The 17,565-nt window shown below is 51.7% G+C and overlaps 1 protein-coding gene across 1 annotated transcript in view; it reads right to left on the bottom strand.

The window, feature by feature from the left end:
• DCTN1 (dynactin subunit 1) overlaps positions 1-17,565 on the bottom strand; it is an 83,329-nt gene that overhangs the window by 9,007 nt on the left and 56,757 nt on the right. The window contains exons 6-19 of the mRNA XM_074147691.1: positions 15,739-15,927; positions 11,757-11,954; positions 9,639-9,843; positions 8,425-8,503; positions 6,858-7,017; positions 5,754-5,858; positions 5,279-5,470; positions 4,470-4,586; positions 3,715-3,867; positions 2,965-3,125; positions 1,804-1,972; positions 1,289-1,357; positions 704-766; positions 443-592 (exon numbers count right to left, since the gene is read on the bottom strand). Coding sequence (XP_074003792.1) covers positions 443-592; positions 704-766; positions 1,289-1,357; positions 1,804-1,972; positions 2,965-3,125; positions 3,715-3,867; positions 4,470-4,586; positions 5,279-5,470; positions 5,754-5,858; positions 6,858-7,017; positions 8,425-8,503; positions 9,639-9,843; positions 11,757-11,954; positions 15,739-15,927 — 2,010 coding nt within the window. The remainder of the gene's footprint in view (positions 1-442; positions 593-703; positions 767-1,288; positions 1,358-1,803; positions 1,973-2,964; positions 3,126-3,714; positions 3,868-4,469; positions 4,587-5,278; positions 5,471-5,753; positions 5,859-6,857; positions 7,018-8,424; positions 8,504-9,638; positions 9,844-11,756; positions 11,955-15,738; positions 15,928-17,565) is intronic.

The following is a 17,565-nucleotide window of genomic DNA, read 5'->3' as shown; positions in this document are numbered from 1 at the left end:
CAGGCACTGGAGAAGCTCCTGGCTGCACAACACTTGCCTCACCCTACTGTGAAGGTATTGAGATTTTAACTTGCTTATGAAGCATCACTAGGAAGATGGGACGGTAGAAAGAGAAGAAAGATAGATAAAAAGATAGAAAGAAACTCAAGGCTGGAGAAGATTAGGTTAAGAAGTTCATGTCTCCGTCCCAACTAGAAACACAAAGCCCAGAGACACCAATTCTTATCTCGGCTCACACCATTTTCCCCTGCTTGAGCAGTGGGCTGCTGCTCCTTAAGCTGGGCACTGCACACCAGCATGTTCCCTCCCTGGAGCCAGCAAGGACAGCAGTGATCTATCAGCATTTGGTGCGAACCCAGTACGGCCCACAGCTCCCAGTAAGTGGCTAAGACAGCCCCGTGCTGGGCATTGGTAGGGTGCTCTGCTCTGCCAGCCAGCTCACCTGCTGCCCGAAGCCCAGTGCCGCAGGGATACCCGGAGCATCCGTCCCAGGCATGCGGCGCCTGATCTTCTTGCAGAACTGGCGAATGTCACTGCACGAGGTCTCCAGGTCCTTGAGGAGGATGGCGAGGTCGGACGCCTCCTGCCCAGCCTGGGGTGCAGAGAAAGGACCTCAGAAAAACTGACAGAGGGATCATCAGCAAGGGGAACCCAGCACAAACCCTCGCCACAACCGTGCAGAGCCAGCTTGGGCACATCCTACCTGGAGGAAGGATCGGAGCCGGCACACCTCCACCCCCATGCAGTCCAAGGCACTCTGGGTGAACTGCAGAGAGAAACACAGAGACAACTGTCAGCTCAAGACAAAGCAGAGACCAGGCAAGAGCTGCTCTAGGGCAAACTGGGGATTTGGCCTTGGGTGTTTCAGGACAGACCCTCTGCACACAATTCCAGGATTTACAGGAGCAGGAAAACAGGCTGAGGCATTCAGTCAACTTTTATTTTACTCTGTGGGGTACAGGACACTGAGCTTCCCTTAGCAGCTCAGGGCAGTATAACACTCCCTCTTAGACACTACATTCTCCACACTCTCCTTGCTGCTCTTTTCTTTCTACCCAGATGTCTGCAAGGCTAATGGCCCCAATACCTTCTTTGCCCTTCCCTGACCTGGGAGCCCACATCACCTCTGTGCCACCACTGGCAGCGGGAGCTGGGGAAAAGTGACTGCAACGGGGAGAGAGGAAGAAGAGGCACTTCAACTCACAAAACCATCTCAGCAGGGAGCAGAAAGGCAAAAGGCAAAAAACATGCAACAAGGAAAGAGTCGGGTTATTTTTCGCCACTTCACCTTAATGTGGTCAGCCAGCTGCATGGTGCAGTCTTCAGCCTGGTCAGCCAGGTGGATGCTGTACAGGTGCTAGGCGGAGAGAAACCAGCAGAGATCAGCACCTTTCAAATGTTTCCACGCATCCAAGCAAATCAACCAAATGAGGAATTACATAACAAAACGCTCTAAACGTTAAGGATTTAGCCTGATTTTTAATTAGAAGTGAAAACTCTTGTGGTGACCCCCACCAGATCCCTTCTGAACACTTTGCCCTTTGAAAGAGCAATTAACCTTTGACCTGCAGCACAGAGGTACAGAAACCAAGGATGGGAGAACCGCATCCGTTTTGCCTGTGTCCTCCCAGGGAGAGAGAGCACAGCCCCCAAGTGACACACTCACAGGCTCAAGTCCTGCATGCTCCAGAGGTGAAAAACATCCAAAGGAAAGCGCTACCAATTATTATTCACAGCTTATCCATGTGCCACATGAACGACATATCCAAGGGCACGATTTCCAGCCGTGGCATGCAGACCCACCTGGTAGTACTTGATGGCTTTGGTCAGCGGCTCCACGTTGACCGTCTCATCCAGCTGGTCCTTGTGCAGCAGCTCGATCAGGAAGTCCAGCGAGCGCTCGTGGACACTCATCTCGGGGTACAGCATCCCCACCTTCTTATACACTTCCACACTGCATTTGTTCAGGGCCCTGGCAGGGGAACACAGGTACAGCCGGCTTGGCTGGGACAGGCACATGCTCCAGACAGCATCAATACAGGGCTTTGCTTCTGGGTGCCAATCTTAGACCACTGGAAATTCCTGGGACCACCAGCTGGACCCCCTTAGCTACAGAGTGGTTAACAAAGGTCAAAACATCTGTGGAAAAACAGGGCATGAGATCGGCTGCCTGGAACTTACAGGAAAGGGAGCCCCAGAACAGAAAAGCTCAAGTCTCTAAGCCAGAAGTCAGTGCTGGAGGCAGGAGGAGACTCTACAAGTTCATCAGCCATACTGGTGCAGGAGCAAAGGGATCTTTCAGTGTCCTGTTTCAAAACTGAGCTACTTTCCTGGGAGCAAGCCCAGCAAGCCTCAAGGCAAGTACCCTCCCCAGCCACAGCCGTTTTGGTGCCCAAAGTTATTTCCCCGTCTCCGAGGAAAACCCTGGCTCCGTAGTGCTGTCAGGGCCCTGCCCAGCGACGGGCTCACACTGATCAAGCATTCAGGCTGACACCCCATGAAACCTTCCATACAGGACTAAGCCCTGGACACTCATAGAAGAGGGCACTGGGCTGCAGGGGAGAGCCTGCTCTTGGGGACTGAAGCCCAGAGCCAACCCTAGATGCAATCAAGCTCAGCAAGAGGCTGTGATGCATCTCCTGGAAGGACAAATGGAAAAATGAGTGCAGCAAGGCTACTTCTGGCCTCAAGACACAGTCACAGCTGAAGAATGAGCAACATGTGCTACAGAATTGAAACCCTGCACGTTTCTTGGGAGGAAAACAAGGAAGGAGTTACAGGGGAAGTGAATACCCCTATCACAAGACAACAAATGGGATCCCTCAGCCTTCTCCCAGGCTAGCTGCCAAAATATCTTTAATTCCAGAGGGAGCAGGCCCTGCTCCAAGGCTGCAGAGGTCCTCTGTGCTTCCAGACAGTGAGGTGGGTGGGAATCAAGGGCAAGGAGAAGGGCTGGATACTCACTGTTCGTATTTGTGCAGCGTAGCCTGCAGGAGGCTCAGGGAATAGACCAGCCCGGCAGCAAAGCTCAGCTGCTCCCCTGCAGCGCCCCTGAGGCCGGTGCGCTCTGCGCAGTTTTCATTCAGATCAAACTTCTCCTGAGCCTGTTTGCTGATCAGCTCAGCCTGTTGGGGAATAGGGCAAACCTTCAGAGTCTTCCTACGCTTGCTCTGATCTGTTCTGCTTAGCCATAAACCATCCAAATACTCCCCCACACCCCCAAAAAGAAAGCTTTCCTGGGAAAGGTCTCTGCAGTCCAGAAGGGGAATACGCAGGACAGCAGAGCACCAACGCCCTGGTCAATGCTGCAAGACACAGAGGTTCACACTCCTGCCCTGCCCAAACTGGCAGGCTTGACCCATCAGTACCACAGCTGAGTGCTCCAACCACTGACCTACCACCACCTGCAGGCAGGGACTCCTGCTTCCTTCCTCCTCCTCCCAGACAATTTTGAAAGTTCTCAAGTAAGTAAACATTCAAAATCCCAAATTCAACTGGGACAGAAAGAAAAGCTGTATTTCCCACAGAGCTATGGCACAGCCACTGACTCCTGGTTAGCCCAAGTGGCACAGTGGGTTTGAAGACGACACTCAAAGCCGCATCAGCCCAGCTCAGGAGATAGCTCCAGCTCCAAGCTTCAAAGGAAGAATTAACACAAGCTCTTGTCAAGGCCTAACCCCCTGAGGCAGGCAGGAGCTGAGGCACCCATCCCACCTTGCAGATGAGCCGAGGGATGAGCAGTAGCACCAGGACGCAGTCATGGTCCCCTCCGTGGCGCAGGAAGCTGTCGGGCATGAAGGAGGTGAGGAGGGAAACGTGCCGGTTGGCCTGCTGCACCTCCATTTGGCGCAGCTCCATCTCGATGGCCTGCAGGAGACACATGGTCAAGGGAGTCTGCTCAGTCCCCTCCCCACACCAGCGCATCCCAGCGTTTTAAAAAATCAGAACCTCTTTCCTCCTGGGACACAGCTAACACCTCACTCCCTGGCTGTCACAAGAAACATTTCTTATTATGAACAACCAGTGCTCTGCAGATGTGCCCAGGGACTGGTCCGGACTCTGGTCCAACCCCATGTACAGAGTACACCATGTATCTGTGCTCACAAGCATTCTTTCTTTCCAGCCAGCGTTCACAGGGTGATAAAAACAATGCTTACATTGTCAGCTCTGAGCACGCTCTTTCACAAGAAAACATCCCTTTTTCCACAGCAGTATTTGAACTCTGATGTTTCTCTTGGGAGAGAGAAACATCCTGACAGTCGCCTCAGCCTGTTTCCAGGGCTGGCACGAGCACCACGGGCCAACTCCGAGAGCCATATCCCAGGGTCAGGCCCACCACATGGGGAATACCCACACCGAGACTGGCACTGCCATGCCTCGGTGCCACTGCTTCAGGAGCCTCGCACATGGGAACGAATGCACCCTGTTAAGGTCACACACCCGGTGCCCAGCTCTCGTGCTGGCCCTACCTTAGCGTGGGCTTTTGTCTCTGCAAATTTAATCTTGAAGTCAAACATCTCGGGAGGAGGCTGCTGCTGTTTCTCGGCAGATGCTTCTTGCTGACTCATGAGTTCTCGGTTCACGTCCTGAGCACAAAAAGAAGCTGTGATGAGACATACAGAAAACCAGCACCTCGGGGAGGGTGGGGGGAGCACCGGGGTCTCATTGTGCAACATGCACAATGGTGGATGCAAGTAAGGAAGAGGAATGCAAGTGCTTTCCAAATTCTTGGCTGACCACATGCTGTATTAAAGCCAAGGAATCCACACAGACTCATTACCCATCTCCTCTCACTGCCAGCAAAGCCCAGGAGAACTAAGCCCAGTCCTGGAACAACTCCACACTACTCTGTCTCTTCCAGGACTCAGTTCCCAAGACTGGAGCACAAGCAGCACAAGCAGCACAGGGTGATAAAAGGCTGAAACAGCCATGTGTTCAGAAGTATTTTACAGTGCTGACTTCAGCAGGGGCTCTGCCAGCAAGCCCCATCTGGATACAGGCAGAAGGACAGGCAGGGCTGACAGAGGTCATGAGAAGCACGTGCAGGTCTGGCACTGCTGGAGTTCCCCAGGAAAGCTCAATTAGGAACCCACTGTCCAAGCATCAGCCATCTGTGTTCTTCCCCTCTCCCATGAGGGCAGGAGGCAGCGTGCTGTCCCTGCCCATCTCCTCTGGGAACGCTCTGCTCGGTCTCCTTGTCACTGAAGTGGGGTCCCAGAGGAGCACAGCTCCAGTGAGAACTGCCCTGCTGCCATGGAGGGGACACGAAGGGTCGCACCTGAAGGTGTGCAGTCAGCTCTCTGTATTTTTTGATGGTCTGCTGGTAGTCAGCCACGGTCTCCTGTGCAGCCTCCACACGCTTCTCTGCCTCACGGACCCGTGCCGTTGCCATATCCAGCTGTTCCCGTAACTCCAGCTCTGTCTCACGGGCATTTTCCTGCAGCTCATCGTTCATCTCGTTCATGGCTTCCTGGCAAGGAGGAGGCAGCATGGGACACAGTTACACCACAGATGAGCAAGTGAGGGCACTTGGGCATTTTCAGAACAGAGGGGCACCCTGGGGCATAAGGGGCATATTCTGCAGAGCAGAAGGGTGCACCACTCGGAAGCAGCACCAAGTGCAATGCCCATAGAGAGGTTCCCCAGTCCCCTTTGGCACTACTGGACCAGCACCTCACATCAGCCCATCCCCACCCCAGGAAGCGGTGCAAGCCCTCCAGTACCAGCCCTTACTCCAGAGGAGTCCATCTTACCAGGTCCCCAACAGTCTCACGCAGCTCCCGGACCTTCTCCTCCAGGTCTAGGTTTCTCTCTGTTAGAGTCTCCACCATCTCTTCAGCACCTAAAGCAGCATCCACCTGCAAGCACACGCCACATCACACTCCAACCTGGAGCTCAACACGCTGCAGCAAGCAGCTCAAAAGTCCTTTTATACCACTATGGGATCACTCTGTCAAGATGTGGAACGTGGCTGATAAATTCACCTCCCCATCCTGGGATGAGGGTTTGTCGGATAGTGCATAAGCTCCCTCCTGATAGCAGAGAAGAGCTGCACCCCTCAGGTGAGCAAACAGCTCAAACCAGAACAGCCAGCTGCCCCGGGAGGAAGACCACAAGAAGAGATGCTTGACTTTGGCTCTTAGAGTTGTTACTGGCTCCTTAGCTGCAGCATCAGGGCACAAGGCTGAATAGTTTCAGGTCACCGTAAATGATGCTGACCTTCATGTTGAGCCTTCACAGACTAGTGACAGTGCTTTCCAAGCTCTCTGTCCTCCCTGAGGACCCCAGGTGAGTGGTTATACGCTTACAGTACTAATGGAGGAATGGGCATTTTCAGTCTCTTCGCATGAAGAAGCATCACCTCTGCTAGCAGCCCACCTTCTACGTAACTCAGGCTAATGCTCAGAGTGCATGAGGTCAGTGTCCCTCCAGAACAGCAGTTCAGAGGAATTGCACAGGCTGCTCTGCAGTGAATGTAGATCCCTCCTGGGGGCTTCTTAATGGCTGCCTCACACCTGCAGCCTGATGTCTTAGCCTGGCCAGGAACAAGCCTCATGGAAGATGTGATGGCTCAGCACTGAACAAGCAGCAATCACAGACCAGCTTTGGAAAGCAGGACACACCATCCGTGTCCTATGTTCAAGAGCCAGTTCCACTGCTGGAACAGAGTTTGCTTTTGCACATGGACCCAGAAGGATTAGTTCCTGCTGACGTATCACCGAGTGTGGCTCTCCTAGAGCGACTGACAAAGTGCTCTGTGCCAGGAGGTGGCCCAAGCTTGCCTGACAGCAGTTGGTCAATGCCCTAAATGGCTCCAAACTTCCCCTCCCCACCTATCCTTCCCCCAGTGGACTCACCTGCTCCTTTAGCTCATCAACCGTTTTCTCTGCCTGCTTCACCTCCTCCTGAAGCTTCTCCCTCTGCTGACGCAGGGACTCCAGTTCTGTGTTTTTCTTCTCCATTTGCTTCTGAAGCTTCACATGTTCCTGCTTCTCTGATGCAGACAAGTCCCGCATCCTTTGAGAGAGCAACCAGACTCATCACAAGCTCAGAAGAGGCCCAGGTACCAGACCAAGAGAAGCTGTTCCCTTCCCAGTCACTGGTCTTGGTGGGCACCAGCAGAGTCCAGACCCCCTGCCCTTGCTGGTACTGGCTGCCCATCGGCAGCATGAGCAGAGCTCCTTTGGAGGCTCTGGCAGCCCCTCCCTGGTGGGGACATGAGCAGTGAGTGTCCCTAGAGAACAGCTCATTAACAGCAAGGGATTGGGGTGAATCGGTGCCTGAGACAGCACCTTCCTTTGAAAGAATGAGAGCGATAGGGGATGGAGAGAACAGAAAAGGAGAATGTAGAAAAACAGACGACAGAGAGGACAAGTGAGACAGGTGGGAAAGAATAGCTGTAAATAGGACAGGCTAAAGCAGAGAAAGGAAGAACCCAGTGAGCAAAGAAAAATAAGTCACATTCACAGCCTTTCACAATGTAGAAGAGAAGGTCAGCAGCAGAAAAAAGACAAAGCACAGGCAAGGAAAGGCATTTTGTCATGCACAAAGAACAGAGCTTTGCTTATGTCTATATTGAAGCCCCTGTGTGAACAGCTCTGCTAACAGCCGCAAAGTGGCTCTGCCCAGGGAGTGCAAGTGCTGGGAGCTCTTTTCACTCGGACCTTCTTAGTACCTCTCACCCCAAACAAGCACTGGTTTGGAAGTCCTTGCAAGGCAGTTTCTTGTGTTTCCTATCAGGAGGGGATGCTTCCACACCCTCCACCTGTTCCTGGCCTACAGGAATAACTGTCTTTAAGCACAGGCTGTTCTCTGCACCAAGGGCAACACAGCACCCTGCGCACACTGACCCACAGCCACACGGGAGGAGTGAGGTGGGACAGCGGGCAGTGGTGTGGTTACCAGAGGGACCCCATCTGAACCTCTAGGCTAAAACACGTGGCTTCCAGAAAGAAAAGCCCCAAGACCTGGCAGATGGGCTTGCCCAGGGAAAGGCAACAACCAGGTGCCAGCGCTGAGCGGGCTCAAGAAACCTCCTGTGCAGGTCCTGCTTCAGGTATCTGGGAGAACTGGCCTCTACAGGATGCTTGAATAAACCTGCAGCTGTGCTGCAGAAGCAGAGCACTGCATACACAGAGAACTGAAATACAGAAGCTTTCTGAAGTGGCTTCATTTTTTTTCTGATCTGCATTGGTCTCCAGTGATAAGAGATTCTCCCTCTTCTGTTGCATGCTTACAGGAGCACTGGAGCTCAGAAACAAACCAAGACCAGCTAGCAAGTGTCATATCAGCTGCTCTGGAAAAGAAGTATTTGGATCAGTGCTCTGACACAAACTCATATTAGACCAAGACAGCATGGGCTCTCACAGGAAGCAACTTCGTCGGCAGCATCCCAGCCTTCGGGGATCACAAATGGTCTCCTACCTTACAAGAGCTTCCTTGAGTCTCGCATTTTGCTCTTCCAGCTGTTTGACTTGGTAACTGGATGCTGCTCCATCTGAGCCTGCAGTAGAAAGAAGGCATTATTCTGCTTGTGCAGAAATAGCAGCTGCTAAACAGATCCAGTTCCCTCAACACTGACATTACAAACACCAGTAAGAGTCACACCAACAGCGAAACACATCAGCTCCTCTCCTGCAATAGAGCAAAACTGAAGCCTGGTGCATAACACTAGTGCTTGTAGGCCAAGAGATTCCCCCGATACCACCAAAGCCAGTTAGTGCAGATGAAGAACCACTGTACCAACGTGCAGACTGCACCCAAGCAGCTGCTGGGCTACAGCAGAGCAACACATTGCTAGATACCATAAGTGGTCTTAGCTTTCAACCCTCCCAGCCCTCATAATTCAGTGAAAGCAAACTCAATTCAAAGACCTTGCTCGTCTCAGTAATTTCCACATCTCCCTGCAGACTACTCTTCTCCTCCCAACATTTTTCCCTGTTCCTCGACCTGTCTACCTTTCTGTCACCCCTCAGCCTGCCTGCCTGATCCTCTGCTGCTTCTACAGGTTTCATTTTTTTTCAGGTGAATTCCAATATTACAAGTGTTTAATGGCTGGCTCATTTCCTGCTGTGCATAATTTTTAAAGCTCACCTTGAATAGCAAGAGCTAAAGGGCCCCAGGGGAACCAAAACAAGGGTAATGCACTGGTTTTGCACTGTGCTCAGTGCAAAGCCAGGAGGCTGGAATAGTAAGCAACAGCAGCAGTTGTGTTACATCCCACATAAAGTCTGTCCCAGTCAAATACCTTTTGGGGTGGCATCCACTGTCCCCAGGGAAAATGACAAGCATTAAAACTAAGCCTGAGCTCCTCTAAGCCCAGGACAGGGACACTTGTCCCCAGACTCAGAAGTGCAGCAGCTTCATCTCTGCCTCCTCAGTGAGGCCAGGACCCAAGTTAAGATGAAGCTGAGCTGCTGCCTGCCGCTGACCTGGCCACGTATGAGGGTCCTACCTGTGCCTGCCAAGCAGGTCTGAAGACACAGCAGAAAGCCCCAGAGGCAAAGCCTCAGCCCCACTGCAAATGGCAGAGAGGACCCACTACTGCTCCAAAGCAGTCAAGCACTGCTCCCCAGTGAGGAGCTCCCCTATGCAGTGGGACCCAGGCTGAGACCACTTGAAAGCTGACTCCTTCCCACCTTTCTCTTCGATCTCGTGCTTCAGGATCTCCAGGTCCATCGTGAGATATTCCACCTTCTCTTTCAGGGAGTCCACCTCCTGTTGAAGGGACTCTGCTCGCTCTTCTGCCATCTCCTTGTCCAGGGTTGCCATTTCAATCGCATCGGCTGTGTCTGCCATCTCCTCCATGTAGCGCTCCTTGGCTTCCAAGGCATCTTTGGCTTCCTGCAGTCAAGCATATATGGGTGAGAAGAGCCTGGAAGGCTAAGGCCTTCCTCTTCTCACAAACAACAAGCCTTGGACAATTATGTCTCTCATGGTTCTCTCACAGGAGGATCAAGTCCAATTAAAAACAGCTTATCTGGGCTGAGAGGGGAGGGCCCACTGCCAGTGATCCAGGGTGCCCATCTCCCCCCTCCTGAGACTTCTCCCCTGCTGCACACCTTCTCCCATCCACAAAAGAGCCCAGCAGAAAAATGATTGGAGGTGAGGAAAGACAGATATGAAGACAGGAAATATGTAGGCTTGTACTGGAGCAGACAATCAAATAAATCACTGGGAAAACAAACCAAAAATCCACCCTGGAAAACCAGGGCAAAGAGAAGCAAAAGCTCCTTTGCCAGCATGGACAGGAGCAGCAGGCACGGATGGTGAAGAGCAGGTAACCTGTCCTTGGGGAGAAGGGGAAGAGGGAAATAACCAACCTGCAGCAGACTTTTCAAACGACACCCCAAGACAGGGCTCAGCAAGAGCAGAGCAGCCACAGGAGACATGTTCGCGATAACAAGTGACACTAAGATTCATTACCTCCAAAGCCCTGTGGCTTTTGCTGGCAGTGACTCATACCAAACACCCCTGCAGGGCAGGAGCTCAAAACGTATTAGTTTGTTAAAACTCATCTCCTTTTAGCTAAATTAAAGTCTACGTTAGAAAGTCAGGATCAGGACCCCTCCAGGAAGCCACCAGAGAGAGGAACCCACTCCAGAGCAGGCCAGGAAAGACACAGCATATGGGGAAGGGAGCACCCAGGGAACAGGGAGGACTTGCACACCCAGCACTCAAGAATGGCTGAGGTGGGCCAGGACCCCTGCAGATTGTCTACACAGTTGCAGTTTTAAAAATCGTTCAAGACATCCAGGCATTGGGACAGTGGGAAAGCTTAGGTCTGTACAGTCAGCATCAGGAGAGATAAACAGACCCCAGAGCATCACCAGTGAGGCTCTTCCTATGGGGCTGGCTCTTCCAGCTGGATCAGAAATCTCAATACACAGCAATGTTCTTAAAGCTGCTGGCGTCCACTGATTTTTGAAGTCAGATGCAAGATCTCCAGCAGCTTTACTTAAGCTTTTAAAGGTGGGAATGGCAGTTTATCAGCAGGTTTGAAAATTGAATGGTGCCCCTCCCACAGCACTGGTTGACCTGCAACAGCAGATTAAACTGGAGAAACATGGCTGCTGCCACACTTGGACACCCATCCTACAAGTTGAGATGTGCAACTTGCTCTTTAACTATCACACTCTTCATCCCCATCAATTACAGGAAACCACCTCTACTGTCAACTTATCTTACCCTGCACAAGACAAACTTGCACTGGTAGATCAGATGTTCCTGCCTCAAAGTCCAGGCTACCTGATGGATGGGGCCGGTAGACAGCAAAAAGCAAAGCAAACCCCAGGACACACATCATCTCTGTTACCTTTGCAGGACTGTGCAAAGTCCATCCAGAGGCTCTCTCTGCCCTTACATCTAGCCTGGCTAGAGAATGAAGCCGTGACTTCAGATCTAGGACAAGCTGCGTGTGCTACTGCCATGATGGACCAGACACAGTTGGCACCCACACTCGCATGACGCATTAAACATACAACGTACTCTCTGACTGTATCTAGGATTTGCACTGGCAACTCATTAACTAAATCAATATTTACATTGGAGAGAACAGCGATATGTCAGGTCAGAGGCCACTTTAGGACCTGGCATGTATTCAGAAGACAGGAGTCAGGATAGCACGCAGTTTAATGCTAGCTGGTATTTCATTAAAAAACCCCACACACATTTTCAGCAGTTGAATTAGCCCTGGAATCATGTCTCCCTGTGCAAGCCCCAGTGCTGGAGCTGCCCAGCTCCCCAGGGATGCTCACCTTTTTGGCCTCCTTTAAACGTTTCTGGAGATCAGCCTGTTGTTCTTGCATTTTGCTCTTCCATTCTTGCACCTGCTCCAGCTGGATCTTGTACTTCTCGAGCTCTTTAAGCTTTGCTTTGTCTTCATTTCGCTTTATCTTCAGAGTCTCCAATTTCTCCTCCAGGTCCCTGACTTGAGAACGCAAATTCTCCTCCTCCTACAACATCAAACCAAGAATTACCAAAAGGAGCAGCAACATCCTTTGGAGAGAACTCCAGATACATTAATTTAACCCACAAAGAACCTGACCTATCAGCAGCTAGCCCGTATTTTGGCATCATTACTAGTCTTGGAAGAATGCATCACTCTACACTTGCAGCTCCAGAGTCAGTCTGTCATTTTAATCTGTGGATTTTTACTACACATACAACATGTGATAAGTGTTCCTTGACACACTGACAAATACTGACAAAAACCCTTTTGGCTGGCAAAAGGTCCCGAGCACCTCGCTTTTGACTTCAAGGGGATGCCTAAATCTTTTGAAAAACAAAACCAAAAAAAAACCCCACCACTAACAGGTCCAAGTTCACCCTTCAGTAAGTCTTCTGCTCCCACTCAAAAAGGAGCAATGGCATGCAAGAAACACCTTTTCATGAACAGAACCAGATCTTAGACAAAGGTTCTATCAAAACAACGTGCAAGATGGTACAGACATGTAGCTGCCAGTGGGTTTAGTTATTAGCGTGTCATTGAGAAACATGCTCATACACACACACACACGTAGGGCACACCTCAAACTGTGCATTCATGCTTTAAGTTCACTGTGCTCTGTGAGAACTGCTCTCCTTTCATCCTCTCCCCATACCCAACCTACAGAGCACAGATGTTTGTATGGGGCTGGGGGGTGTCTCCCCCATGGTCCCTACCTGGGGGTACGGTGCACATTGTAACAGAATCACAGAATGATATGGGGTTGGAAGGAACCTCTGGAGATCATCTAGTCCAACCCCCCTGCCAAAGCAGGTCCACCGAGAGCAGGTTGCACAGGAATGTGTCCAGGCGGTTTTGAATGTCTCCAGAGACGGAGACTCCACCATGTCTCTGGGCAGCCTGTTCCAGTGCTCTGCCACCCTCAAAGCAAAGAAGTTCTTCCTCATGTTTAGATGGAACTTCTTATGTTCTTATGTAACCCACCCACGGTGTGTCAGACCCCGTGTAGTTCTACAAGGGCGAGCCGGGTACCAGCCTAAAACCTGGGAATCCTCCTGCCTGGGCAAACTGAATCCTAAAACGGTCTCTGCTGTACACCCCAGATCGGCTCACATGGGTACCCCAAGACCTTTTCTGAGGCTTTTCTAGCCCATTGCCTGCACGGAGGCAGGTGTCTCGGGACGTTCCTGCAGCGCTGCTGGCTGACCAGCTCCCCTCTGGACTCACCCCCTTCCGCTCTAAGTGCATATGGGCTGTGCTAGTTGGGCTTCGTAGTGAAACCAGCTTTACCTGCAGGAAAAGATACAGCTTAAGGAGGATACCAACACCAGTTACGCACTGGTCCAGGGAGAGCTGCACAGTGACGCTGCACTGCAGCTGGGCCCTGCTGCGTTATCTTGAGACCAAAGCCCACGATGGCTGCAATGAAAGCTGATGCATGGGAAAGGGACACAGGCTTGAGATTTCCAACAAGATGCAAAAGCATCCCCCTCAGGGGTCACATTCCCACCTCCCCATCTGTAAGGGTCCCCCCCCTTTCACAAGCCTCTTGGGTAAAGGCACACCTGACTCGCCTTAAAACACAGGCGAGGTTGGCACCCATGTTTCTAAAGGGCTGTGACTGCAGAACTGCCCCTGCAGGCAGGGAAACACCACTGGAGCAGCACAAAGTCACACAGGAATCGCACAGCCAGGCGTGAGCTGTTACTGGAGAGTGAGTGAGGTCAAGACAAAACCCTCGGCTCCCCATTACGGAGCTGACAGGGCGGTTTCTATGTGCATGCTCTTCAAACCAGAGCCTCGGGGCAGCGGTCACCTGGCCTTCATGGAGACACTGAGGTGCTACCGAGCTGTTCTGGAGACAGAGAATACCTTCAGTTAGACTGGCCTGTCTTGAACACAAATCATACACCTAAAGTACACTCATGTTTTACAGAATCAGAGAATAACTGAGGTTAGCAGAGGTGAGTGCAGGTCCCTGGCCCACCTCCCTGCTCAGAGCTGTGTCAAGTAGATCACGGGCCTCATCCAGTCAAGTTCTGGCTGTCTCCAAGGATTAGGTCCCTCAGCGCCTCTAGATCCAACGCAGCGTTTGACCACCCTCATCTGAGAATTCTTTCCTAACACCAGCCAGAACGTCCTGTGCTGCCACTCGCTCCCATCGCCCTGTTCCCCATCATCATGCACCTCTGAGGAAAGCCCAGGGTCCGTGCTGTTTAAAGAAAACCCCAGTTCCACCCAAGGTCCCATCTTTTTTTTTAATTCTGTAAATAAGTGTTGGTGCTGTACAACAGACCCCAGGCTCCCCCCAGCACCTGGACTTTGCAGTTCCACTTTCCCTCACTTGCAGCTTGCTCAGCTGCCGCGACAGCCCTTGCAAAGAGCAGGGCAGCCACCTGGAGCCAGGGCAATTCAGTCTTTAAGTGGAATAGCCCAGACAGCCACCCCCAGAGATGACCCTATGCTCTTCACCAGTGCCCGCTCAATCCCACAGCAGCAGCCATGTAATCCCGTGGCAAGCTCCAACTTGGGAAAACTGATCCCGTGTTTGCTGGCTCTTTTTCGGCCAGATCAGCTCCCACAGCCAGAAAAATGCTGATGCCAGCACAGTGGCTCCTGTGCACATGGCTGCGAGCAAGGGCAGGAGAAGGGGATGCGACTCCCTTCTTCTGGGAGCACAGGGTTACAGCAGCCTCATGACTACAGCTTAAAATCACAAAGCTGGGTGACAGGAAGGAACAGATTTTTGAAAAAAAAAATCCTACATGATATCAAACTGCATAGGAAAACCACACAGATTTCTCCTCTGCTGCTTTCTCAACCCTGGACATACAGATGCCATCAATATTATCAAGAGAACAGTTTTTGCACCCATTACATTAACCCATCACCAGAGTCCTTCTGGGAAACAAGGAGGGAGTGGGGACATTCCTTCTTCCCACCAGGTGGTGGCTTTTCCAGCCTTTCCCTCAAACCACAACCTCACAGCAAGCTCTTTGTCCTCTCATGCTATTAATTCTTTGCCCTCATGCCCCAAATCTTTCACAAGCTCTAATTTTAACTAATTAATACAAAGCAGGATGGAAGTAATGAAAAACTATTTTAAAGGTCAAAGATGGAATAACTATGCTGATATAATTATTAGAAACACCCACATTTGGGAAATACTGGACCTCTCTAACGTGGTCTTTGTATCTGAAGGCAGGAATGCTCCCAAAGTGCGTCCACTGCTGGTCCCTCTGCTCCAGTTCATCCAACACTAGTGGGTGGAGCGGGAAGTGTTCAAGTCCTCCTCTGTGGTCGAGCTCTCCTCTCACTGGCAGGTTCAAGCTCCAAGTCAGAGCCCCAACCCCCAGCATGTTCACCTGCCAAACTGCTCTGATGCCACATTATCCCACTGGAACCCGGGAAGAGGAGAACATGCATTGTGAAACAAGTTAAGCTATGGCACTCTTCTCTTTGGAAGCGCCTTTCCAGCTTTGGTGTGTCGGCCTCTGCATTTGTCCTTGGTCAACTCCCCACCAAGCTGTGCACACTCCTCTCTGTCCCCCAGCCACCTGGCTGCTCTGCTCCTCCCGCAGACCATGGTGCCTAAACCCAGCACAGCCTTATGGGCTGTCACACAAGCCCTGCGTAGTGACCACCACCACGACTCAGCGGAGGACTTCTTGCTCCCCTTTTCCTCATCCTACTCCTACCAGCACTGGTGGCAGGCTTTCTCTCCTCCTCCCTTTAGGAGCTACCACCCTCCACACCAGCAGAGCCCATACCTTACCTTGGCCACAGCTTACCTTTGTGGGTGAGGGAACCGGAGGTGCCACTGGAGAAGTCAGGGAGGGAGATGGAATAACAGGGGCCACCAGCGGCGTCTGAGCAGGCGTGCTGGGCTCACTGCTGCTCATCTCCCCACCGGAGGCAGAGGCTGAGCCTGAGGGCCCGGCCGTGCCACTGGATGCTGCAGAATTGGGGGTCCTGGTGGGCTGCAAAACAACATGGCCGGGGAGAAAGTCAGGTGAGTAGGTTTCAAGGAAGATGATGCTTCCACAACCAGTCCATCTCCCTTCACCACTTCAGCTCTGGTTTTCTTTCAGCAGGGTGTTTCTCCAAGTCAGCCACTGTTTCCCAGTGGCTGTGCGTGTCCAGCACAGGTGAAACCCAGAGCATAGTGACAGCGGGGACATCAACAGCAAAACGGCTCTGGCTGGACGGAGCACATCCGCAGCCTCACTGTACCCAGACCTGCAGTGTGCTGAGGACCAGTACTGTTGCAGAGACTCCTCAGAAACATGAATGCTGTGATCTTACACTGCTCCAGGAGGAGTCTGGTTCGGTCACAATTCACAGATAATCAGTTGTTGAAGGGAAAGGTAAAATTTTATTACACCACTGACATAGTTAAAAAATGAAAACGGATCGTTTTCTGAGCACACAAGTCCTGCTTTAGGCCAGAGACAGGAGTCCATCTCCTCCCTCCTGCAGTAGAAGGGACAACAAAAGATTGTCTCCCCCTACAAACCATGTCATATTTATTTCCTCACCCTACCACATCTACATACGCTGCTGCTACAAGTACAGACCCATCTCCTTGCTCTTCATGGCAAGGCCAGTCACACCCTGAGGTCCCTGGACAGGAGGGCAGACCCTGCCTAGCAAGTGAGTGCTTTGGAGGGGATCAGAACACAGACTAGCAGGGGTCCTCGGTGGTGTCTGCAGAGTGGTAACACATGCTCAGAGGTTTTGGTGTCCCAGCTCCAGAGGATTAGACAGCAAAACCTCAAAGCACACCGACATGGGAGCAGGGAAGGTTTTGCCCCTGTCTGCAACTACCCCAGCTGGAAGGATGAAGCACCAAATTTTAGGGGAACAGAAGGAGAAAATGAAAGAGTAGCAAGAGTTCACCAGAGTCCACAGAAAATCAGTGGAGCTTGGAGGAACCAGAGCAGCAGAGAGTGGTTTCATCAGTGCTTACAAGGCTGTTAATTGCTGGCTGGGGATCCAGCAGTGAAGCTGACCATGGACCAAGGTGACAGGACGAAGGGAAGTTGATGTCTGAAGAAAAGCATCAGGTCCATCAGAAACTTCCATTGCTCTCCTCATGGACCTGTATTTCTGGAGCACTTATCTCTGTGCCATCTAACGCTCTGTACATTAACTTCCTGACTTTATTTTACTCCTCGAGATTGACTTGACTCCTGACTCGGTGCAAGCCCCAACCTAAGAACAGTCTTCATGGCACCATGCCACACATGCACTATCTCCAAGAAACACACAACTCAAAACAAGGACGTTGTTCTTGTTCTTGCTGCTTTAGGGATTAAAAACCTGTGGAGACAGAGCAGCATCGCCAGGGACACAGCTGGTGTGGTTCCACTGCTCATCACACTTGAAGAGCTAGAAACCTTTGGAGAACCATGACTTGGCCTTAGCAGTCAGGGTCATGGAAGGTCCAAGGGATGTGTTTTCTTCCAGAAAGGGCCAAAATGCAGCATGGCATCTCCTAGAGCCCTCCACACAGCTACTGGACAACCTTCACTAACGGTTCCTCTTGAAAATCCATTCCCAGCAACCCTGGAAGGTCCAAGCTGCCAGAGAAAGCAGCCTGCCAGCTGACTATCTGA

Source organism: Numenius arquata, chromosome 5 (assembly GCF_964106895.1).
Source record: "Numenius arquata chromosome 5, bNumArq3.hap1.1, whole genome shotgun sequence".
Taxonomy (NCBI): Eukaryota; Metazoa; Chordata; class Aves; order Charadriiformes; family Scolopacidae; genus Numenius; species Numenius arquata.
This window is presented reverse-complemented; position numbering and strand designations above follow the sequence as displayed.